At 38.3% G+C, this 10,336-nt stretch overlaps 1 protein-coding gene across 1 annotated transcript; it reads left to right on the forward strand.

Moving 5' to 3' along the window:
- Positions 1–7,986: 7,986 nt before the first annotated feature.
- On the forward strand, positions 7,987–8,382 carry LOC107060760 (uncharacterized mitochondrial protein AtMg00810-like). The gene is made up of 2 exons (XM_015309024.1): positions 7,987–8,200; positions 8,246–8,382. The coding sequence occupies exons 1-2, from the start codon at positions 7,987–7,989 to the stop codon at positions 8,380–8,382; spliced, it is 351 nt and encodes a 116-aa protein (XP_015164510.1).
- Positions 8,383–10,336: the final 1,954 nt, after the last annotated feature.

Genomic DNA, 10,336 nt, shown 5'->3' on the forward strand with positions numbered 1-10,336 from the left:
AAATTCAGGGTGGGGGGGGGGGGGTAAGTTGACGTGGTGGCATAGGACAGAGTATGGCCAATTAGAGCTGAATTCAAGTTTGAGCTATATTTTCACTGGTGTATTTGTGAGTAGTCATTGTTATTATAGTTTTAAGAAAGCAATATTTTATGGTGGCCAATTAGTCCCGAATTCAAGTTTAAATTGTTTATTCAACTAGAGATATACTTGAAATAGAGGTGCATATCGGTCGGTTCGGGTTTTGAAGTTTATCGGTTTGACTTATTGGTTATCGATTTGTAGAGATGATAAACTGTTATAGAACCATTAAGATCTTGGTTTATCGGTTATTGATCGTTATCGGTTTAACTGTTAAGATTTGACACCAAAAAGATACATTGAAAATCACTTAGAAACAAGGTGATAAACCAAATGAAAACTGTGCACATGAGTTTACAAGTTACATCTTGTTCAAAAGCAAACATTTTTACATTGTAGAATAACCAAGAGTTTGAGAAAACCACAAATAAAAGTAGGAAACGAAACTCTAAGTCAAAGACTTTAGATACAAAATGGTATAAATATAATTATTTAATTTATTATCGGGTTATCGGTTAACCCGTTAAGAACCGATAACCCGATAACCAAAAAGATCAAAACCGTTATCTAAACCGCTAAACCAATAATCCATTATTGATAAACCAATAAAAAAAAATCGGTTCGAATTATCGGTTTCGGTTCGATTTTGAACAACCCTAACTTGAAAGGTATATTCACCGTGAGTGGTGTAACCAGAAATTTTACGAAGAATATTCAAGGCATAAGTAATTTTATTTTTTTTGAAAAGTGGATGCGCCAATTTTATTTTTTTATGTCAAGCTATGTCATATTAGTGATTGACTTTTTTTGTTGGAGAATGCTCCAAAAATTTTAAAATATCAAAATTTTAAGTTCTAAGTTTTCACTGGCCTTTGGCAATGGTAACAAAAGTAACGAGACATAAAGTAGACTCAAATGAATCTTTTTTCAATTTCCTTATGTACCATTTTCTCTTTCAATTTTGGTAAAGTTGTAGCATTAATTTTACGTTTTATTTAAATTTTTAATGAAAAGTAAAAATAAGTAAAAAAAGAAAACACATTCATTTGGCATCACTAATTAAGAATTATTTTAATAAATTACAATTCAAAAATAACAAATTCATCAACAATTTTAATTACTTAATTAATAAATTTAGAAAGTAATGAATTATCATTATTTTAAGGGCGAGACATTACTTAATTAAAGCTTTTTGAAAAATAACATAACTACTTGCGGTGAGAAAGAATCAAACCTACAAACACATAGGCCCTGACTCTTCATGGAGTCTTTCTATCACTGAGCTATCCTATAATGTCCCTCGTGGGTTATTTTTGCGTTTCACATGTTTTTACCATTTTGTCCCTTCGTGTAGCTTCCTTATCGCTTAGGTGTGATGTTGGGTTTGATGGCATGCTTCCCGAGTTGTTTGGTTGTATTTGGTTCTAGTTTTTGAGTTTGGAGGCTTTAAGATTGAAAGAGTTGACTTTAGTCATCAACATATAGATATTTTGGCATCGGATCGGAATTCCGTTAGTTTCATCATTTCCGAAAGGGTCTTTTTGGTCTAGTATGTGGATCGGTACGGGTTTTGAGGCTCCGGTTAGAGTTGGTGCGAATAGCGTTTTAGCTTTAGAGCTTTGCCTAAAGTTTAACTTTGGTCAATTTTCTTGGTAAAAGTGCTCAGAATCAAATATCTTCAGTGGGGCTAGCCCCGGAATGCCGATCTTGGTCAAGAATGACCTTTGGTTCAGTTCCGAAGCTATCGGGTTAAGTGTCTAGCTTTTGGCATTTTGTTTGTGTTTCTTTGTTAAGTGTTGACTTTTGTCAATATTTTGACGAAACGACCTTTGTCAACATTTTGACCATCGCTGGTACCTAAGCGAACCCTTGGCCTGACTGACTACTTAGTGAAAGACTTCCCCAAATAGAAATAGGATCTTCAATTGCATAATTAAACTTAAAGTCTAAATCAAACTCAACTAAAATGAACATCTGGAAATACTTATGAAGTTATAAAATCAATTGTCTCAAGATCTTAAAACATCTCAACAGGAAGAGGAAATAACAACAGAGTCCTCAACATCTAACTATCTATCAAACCTCTAATACTAAGATAGATGTCGGGACAGAATCCACGACAACCTAACAAAAGCAAGAAATAAGTGTGAAGCCCTCCGAAAAGAAATGAGGCTCACCAAAGATAGTTGGAATGCAAATGGTATCAACGAAGCGCCTTTTGATGACCCTGAGCACCTGTATCTTTCATGAAAAAATGTAGGCCGAATGACGTCAGCACATTGAATGTATAAGCATATAAGGGGAAAACTGCATAGACAACTGAAATGATAAGACTGGAAGACAAATTCACCTCAACTCAACTCCAATATAATAGGAATAATAAGAGATGCAATGTTTAATCATCATAAAACAAAAGATATAAACTCAATGATATATAAAAATATAATAAGATACTCTTTAGTCTTATTTGGGAGGTTCTCTAACAGACAACCATCATTATGAGCTATGTGATGATGCATTGTCTCGCCCACGTTGCCAGAACTTTCCTATACCTTGCCGGGGAATAGAACACCTCAACTAAGTGGATCCACTAAGCTATGCTTAAAAGCAATAAGGAATTGTCTAAAAAGTAAGCCCATTACCTATGTTGGCTACATGGTTTATGATGAATGTAAGTTGTCTGAACTCATTTCTATATCGATGCTCAATACTACTCCTAATAATATATAACTCATGCTCAAATGTATAAAACATAACTATTTCTCAATTTGAGCTAATTACTCAATAGATTCTCTTAAAGGAGGTAATGCTCTGAAATATCTCTGAACTCATAAACTTATTTAGAAATCAAAGTTTCTCTCTTTTAAATGTTGATAAGTATTATTGTTCCCAGATGTTTTGATGATCTCCTCACAAATGCAGGGACCCGGTCATGTGCAGAGTGTGCTCGTCTAGGTCCATGTGCTATACAGGTGGAAAACTGTCGCGTCAGAGGTTGGTGAGGTCATCAGAGTACCACACCAATCAGAATGGACGAGGTTGTTTGTCCAACGGTTAATACTTCTTTATGATTGATATACTCAACATCACAAACAACAAATTAGATCATTCATTCAAAGAGAGAACATTCAAGCTTCAACAAAACAACAAGGGACCTTATAGACTGACGATTTGCTTCTTGAACCTGCTGTTATTTTGATTGCTTGTATTTGTGCTTACATTGTAGGATTCGTTTCACTTGTGTTAGAAACATTTCAAAACTTGTGTGAATCACTATAAGAACTTAGTTGAGGGAAACTTTGTGTCTTACGTTAAAAGTCTATATTAATCAGTGAGGGTTAGAATAGTAGGCAATGCAAACATTGATTTGGCTCATTAAGTAATAGTTTGTATTACTTAGAATAGAGACTAGGAGGTTAATCTCTTGTGTGGTTGTAAACTGTGTTATACTTTTGCTTGAGAAGAATAGTAAAAACAATTTGAAAATCCTGTGAGACAGGTTGTGATTTTACTCCCTTGAGCAAAGAGGTTTCCATGTAAAGTTGTGTGTGCTATCTTTTCTTTTAGTAACTTCTTTTGTCTATCATTACTGTGTTAAGGGCTTGGTCCTATCATAGCTAGTGGATGCATACATTCCAACAAGTGGTATCAGAGCTTTACTTTTCTATTTGGGTAACACCAAGAAAAGAAAAGATCCTAAAGAAATGGCTGCTCCACCAAGCCTGGAAGAAGGTCAGTCCACCACTAGACCACCTCGATTCAATGGGCAATTTTTATGGATGGTGGAAGACGCGCATGCATGACTACATCAATGTTGAAGATACTGAGCTGTGGGATGTTATTCTTAATCGATCATACATTCCCACCAAAGATGTAGTGGAAGGAGAACTCACCAAAGTGATTCCCAAAACCAGAAGGGAATACAATGAAACTGATAGGAAAAAGATAGAAAAAAACTATAAAGCAAAGAAGCTGCTAGTATGTGGGATTGGTCCAGATGAGTACAACAGAATCTCTGCGTGCGAGACGGCTAAAGAAATATGTGACTGTCTCAAAACAGCTCATGAAGGAACGACCTAAGCAAAGGAGTCCAAGGTAGATATGCTAACCACTCAATATGAGAATTTTCAGTATGAAGGAAGGTTAAACCATCCACGAGATGCATACAAGGTTCACTTCCATTACGAGCTGAACAGGCAACAGGGGCAACTGTGAAGGAAGGAAAGAAGGAAAAATTAGTAGCTTTGAAGATGTCTCAGGATGATGGGTCAAAAGAGGAGGATGAGATGGCATACCTTACTAGAAGGTTCCAGAAGATAATCAAAAAGCATGGAGGTTTCCAGAAGAAAGGGTTTACAACAGAGTAGCAAATGCAAATGATCTTTACCGCAAATGTGGGAAGCCTGGACATTTCATGAGGGATTGTCAAAGCCAGAAGCAGGAAACTCAGGACTTCAAACCTCGTAGAAGAGACCAGGTCCCAGACTGCGCTAAAAGACAGGCTCACGCTGATCAAGTAGTGAAGAAAGCCTTTGCAGTCTAGGAAAATGGCAATAGCGAATCTGAGGAAGAAGAAGACAGCCATGAAAATGTCTCGATGATGGCTGTCAAAGATGATAAAACCATTTTCAACTCCATTTTCTCACTGATGGCAAAATCGGACGACGAAGAGAACCAGGATGAGGTAACCCTTTTTTATCTCAAAAAGTGACCTAGATACTTTATCCATTAAAAGATTGAGAAAACTTGTTGCAGTGCTAATTGACTCAGTAGATGAATTAATCATTGAGAATATGTTGATAAGTGAAAAACTGAGTCTGTGTGAGGATGAAAACACAGCCCTTAACTTTCAAATGTCTGAAATAAGTGTTAGGATAAGTATTCTAGAAACTGAGAGTCTGCAGCCCAACGAGGGACCTAGTACCTCTGAGGGTGGGAAATGAAAACTCAATAGCTTTGAGGTCGAATTAGAAGAGAAGTTAAAGGCATCTGAGTCTAACTTAGCTGCCTCTCTTGAAAAGAATTCTCAATTAATGAAGGACCTAAGTAAGATCAAAGAAGAATTGAACCATTCCCTGAAATAGACTGATTCGTCTAAGATCCTTTCAAACTTATCTAATCAGAAGTTCAACAACAAAAAGGGCTTAGGTTGTTGACAGATAGAACCTCCCTACAATCCTCACAGTAAATATGTCTTTGTCTCTGACAATCTTGTGTACCCATTGTGGAAGAAATGGTCATCTGAAGAAAAATTGTGAGTCTCTAAAAAGAGTAAAAGAAATCCAGGAGAACTTCCTCAAGTCAAGAAAAAAGAAATGTAGAAAAGAAAAAAGGTACCTGGTCCCAGCTACCATGTTAGCAAGAATACTTTGCCCCCATGGACAGGAAGGTTTCTTATTAAACCTTTTGTCAGTTTTTGGGAACTCCATCTCAAGTGGGTTCCTAAGTCTAATAAGTGGTTCTTGTGCAAAGTGAGAAAGCAGTCAGTGCTGGTACATGGACAGTGGATGCTCAAACCATATGACTGAAGACACTAAAAAATTCATCTCTTTGGAAGCACATCAGGGCGGTGGTGTGTCATTTGGTGATGGTAAAAAGGGTTTCATTCTCGAAATTGGGAAAATAGGAAGATCAGCAGAACGTTCCATAGACAATATTCATTATGTGAATGGTTTGAAATACAATTAGTTAAGTGTATCTCAAATATGCGATACGTGAAATGAAGTTAAATTCTTGTCTGACAGGTGCCTAGTTACTAACTGTGTAACTAACAAAGTTGTTATGTCTGCCAAAAGAGTCAAAAATATGTATGTTACAGATATTGACTCAATAAAAGGGGACAATCTCACATATCTAAGTGCTCAGACTGACAATGCAAATCTATGGCATAGACGATTGGGACATGTGAGCTCGTCATTGCTGAACAAGCTTGTTGCAGGGACCTGGTCCACATACTGCCTAAGCTGAAGTTCTCTGACAATAAAGTTTGTGATGCCTGTGTTAGGGGGAAGCAAACGAGATCATCTTTCAAGCCCAAGAAAGGTGTAAGCACAACCAGACAGCTAGAACTTCTCCACATGGATGTATGTGGACCTGTTAGAATTCAAAACAAAGGAGGCAAGAAGTACATTCTGGTAATTGTTGATGATTTCCCAAGGTTTACCTAGAATATGTTTTTGCAGACGAAGGAAGAGAGAACTGGATTACTGATCATTTTTTCCAAAGCAATTCAGCTGAAGGTTAACTGCAAAATTGCAAGCATTATATCAGACCATGGTACAAAGTTTGAAAATAATCAAATTGAAGGCTTTTGTGCTGAAAGTAGAATTCATCACAAGTTCTCTGAACCACGAACTCCTCAGCAAAATGGGGTTGTGGAGAGGAAGAACAGGACCTTGGTGGATATTTCTAGAACCATGTTGATTGACTCAGGACTTTCAATGAACTTTTGGGCAGGAGAAGTCAACACAACTATGTTACAAACAGATGTCTCATTGGGTCGGTAATCAAGAAAACCCCGTATGAGTTGCTGAATGACAGGAAACCTTCAATTGCTTATCTGAAGCCCTTTGGTTGCAAATACTTTATGTTGAACAATGGAAAGGATGATCTTGGCAAGTTTGATGACAGGAGTGCTAAAGGGGTGTTTGTTGGGTATTCCTCTACCAGCAAGGCATACATAATTTTCAATAAAAGAACTCTGTGTGTTGAAGAAAGTATGCATGTGATATTTGATGAATCTGATGATAAGAACAAAGTTGAACATAATAAAGACATTGAATTGGAGGAACTGATGAAGGGTCAACAAGATAGGGTAATCCAAACTCCTGGCCATGAATAGGTTTCAATGGAAGGAAACAATGCAGAACCCATAGAGGAACATGGTCCCTCTGGTGCAGTTCAGGAAGGAGACTCACAGAACAAAGAGCCTGAAGAAGATAAATCTATTGCTAATCTTGAAGAGGAGATAACAAGAAAGTCTGGATGGAAACATCAATCTTCTCATCCTTTGGACAATCTTGTTTCTCCACTTGACTCTGGAATACAAACTAGATCTAAAACAAGGAATCTAGTTGCGTATTCAGCCTTCATATCCACTATCGAACCTAGGAACATCAAAGAGGCCTTAAAGGATGCTGACTGGGTAACATAAATGTAGGAAGAACTTCATCAATTTGAAAGGAGCAAAGTGTGGCACCCATCATAGGGACTAGATGGGTCTTTTGAAGCAAGCTTGACGAGCATGGAATCATAACCAGAAACAAGTCAAGATTGGTGGTAAAGGGGTATAATAAAGAGGAAGGGATTGACTATGAAAAGACCTTTGTACCTGTAGCCAGATTGGAAGCCATCATAATTTTAATAGATTTTGCTACATACACGGAGTTCAAGATGTTTCAAATGGACATCAAAAGTGCCTTCCTGAATGGGTACCCTAAAGAGGAGGTATATGTAAAACAACCCCCAGGTTTTGAGGATGCTGATCTACCAAACCACGTGCTAAAAATTGGATAAATCCTTGTATGGTCTTAAACATGCTCCTAGAGCTTGGTATGAGCGCTTGTCAAAATTCCTCCTAGCAAATGGTTTTAAGCGAGGTATAATTGATAACACCTTGTTTTTGAAGTCCAGAAGTTAGGAGATGTTGATTGTGCAGGTATATGTAGATGATATTATCTTCGGAGCTACTTCAGATTCACTATGCAAAAAGTGTGCAGCCTTAATGAGTAGCCAATTTGAAATGAACATGATGGGGGAGTTTACATTCTTCTTGGGGTTGCAAATCAAACTGTCCCCTCAGGGTACATCAATATGCCAAAAGAAGTACATAAGAGAATTGCTTAAGAAGTTCAGCATGCTCGAGGCTAAGGTTCTTGACACTTCATGAGCACAAGCGTCAAACTTGACATGGATGAGGAAGGGATTGATGTTAATGAGACCATGTACAGGGTAATCATTGGGTCACTGCTTTATCTCACTGCCAACATGCCAGATTTAGTTTTAAGTGTAGGGATGTATGCCAGGTTCCAAGCAAGTCCAAAGGAATCACACTTTAAGGTAGCCAAGCGAATATTAAGATACTTGAAGGGAACACATGACATGGTCCTCTTCTACCCTTCTGGTGACTCCTTTGATTTAATTTGATATGCTGATGCTGACTATGCAGATTTTCTTGTTGATCAAAAAAGCACTTCAGGCATGGCGCATTTCTTAGGGTCATCACTGATATCATGGGGCACCAAGAAGCAAAATACAATGGCTTTATCTACTACAGAAGCAGAATATGTGACTGCTGCATCATGATGTGCTCAGCTTTTGTGGATCAAGCAGCAGCTCGAAGACTTTGGTATTCTCACAGACACTATTCCTATAATATCCGACAATACAAGTGCAATGAACTTGGACAAGAATCTTGTCCTGCATAAGACGACCACACATAGATGTGAGACACCACTTTCTTAGGGACAATGTTGAGAAAAGCAATGTGGTGATGAGGTACTGCAAAACAGAAGATCAAGTGGCTGATATTTTCACCGAGGCATTAAGCAAAGAAAACTTCGTCAAGAACAGACTGAAGTTGGGGATGCACAAGATCACTTGATTCCAGAACAAGCTTGCATGAAACATCTCTTTTTGACTATGTTAGGGAGGGAAGGTATCTATACAAGTTGTATTACTTATCATTTGTGAATTCACATCTGGTACGTTACTGCAGGTACACACTCATGGAATGTTAGCTGAAGAAAAGATCTAATCATACATGCAGGGCAATCTATAGAGAGGGACTTGGTCCCCCAAAGGTTAGTATCACTTTTTGATACACAATTTTCTGTCAACGGTCACTGCCACATGTCTTACCCCTATTAATTGTGTCATTTTCAGGCGTCCTTTTACTTTAAAACAAGGAGTTGCTACTATTTGGGGACCCGATACCCCGTTAAATACAACTTTTTGAGAGAAACCAAACATCCCAAATTCATTCTATTCTCCCTTGAATTCCCTCATCGTTCTTCTAATATTCCTCTCCTCTCTCAAACAAAATGTCTAACTCTTCTTCTCCTTCGAGACTCCCTCTATCCCAAGAAATTGAAACTCCCAGTTCATTCAATTTCTCATTTCCTCCCCCACAAGAATCTCCGTCCACACCAATCTTTGGGGTTGGTGAGACTACTGAATTTGTCACACTCCATACTGAAGTGGTGGCGTCTCCTGTACTTAACTCTGGGGAAAATTTGCCTTGTTCTCCAACTTTAGTTCTATCCGGTAAAGAGTCCCAAAATTTTGAGGCCCGATCCATTGTGAAGCCCACTCTTGAGACATCCTCTGAATATCTATAAGTTGTGTCCATGGCTATGTCATCTACCATGTCTGAGCGGTTATTTGAAGGGGATTTGCCTGAGGGCAAGGGTACAAAGTCAAATAGTTTAGCAACGGCAGAGGAATTGGTGGCAGTCCAAAGTTTGGCCTCTCTCAGAGGAAACATTCAACCAACTCTGTTGGAACAAGAGTTAAGATCACCGAAACAGGTAAACACCGATGGCATGTTGGCTGAAGGGAAGATCTAATCATACAGGCAAGACTATGTATAAAAGGACCTGGTCCCCCAAAGGTTATTATCAATTTTTCCTACGCAATTTTCTATCAACGGTCACTGCCACATGTTTGCCCCCTATTTACTGTGTCATTTTCAGATGTCCTTTCACTTTAAAACCAAGAGTTGCTACTGTTTAGGGACCCGATACCCCGTTAAATATAATTTTTTGATAGAATCCTAACATCCCCAATTCTTCCTATTCTCCTTTGAATCCTCTCATCGTTCTTCTAATTATCCTCTCTTCTCTCAAACAAAATGTCTAAGTCTTCTTCTCCTTCGAGACTCCCTCTCTCCCAAGAAATTGAAACTTCCAGTTCATTCAATTTCTCATCTTCTCCCCCAGAAGAAACTCTGTCCACACCAGTCTCTGGGGTTGGTGAAACTCCTGAATTTGTCACACCCTATACTGAAGTGGTGGCGTCTCCTGTACTTAACTCTGGGAAAATTTGCCTTGTTCTCCAACTTTAGTTGTATCCGATAAAGAGTCCCAAAATTCTGAGTCCCGATCCATTGTGAAGTCCACTCTTGAGACACCCTCTGAAGATCTAGTAGTGTTGTCCAAGGCTGTGTCATCTACCATGTCTGAGCGATATTTGAAGGGGATTTGCCTAAGAGCAAGGGTACAAAGTCTAATATTTTAGCAGTGACAGAGGAATTGGTGGC

This window comes from Solanum tuberosum, unplaced genomic scaffold (genome assembly GCF_000226075.1).
Source record: "Solanum tuberosum cultivar DM 1-3 516 R44 unplaced genomic scaffold, SolTub_3.0 scf00007, whole genome shotgun sequence".
NCBI lineage: Eukaryota > Viridiplantae > Streptophyta > Magnoliopsida > Solanales > Solanaceae > Solanum > Solanum tuberosum.

Excerpts from the sequence above, each read along its gene's own strand:
- LOC107060760 (XM_015309024.1), top strand. The coding sequence starts at position 7,987 with ATGGATGAGGAAGGGATTGATGTTAATGAGACCATGTACAGGGTAATC. Across the intron at positions 8,201-8,245 it reads GGTCCTCTTCTACCCTTCTG|ATTTTCTTGTTGATCAAAAA; the intron begins GTGACTCCTTTG and ends CTGACTATGCAG.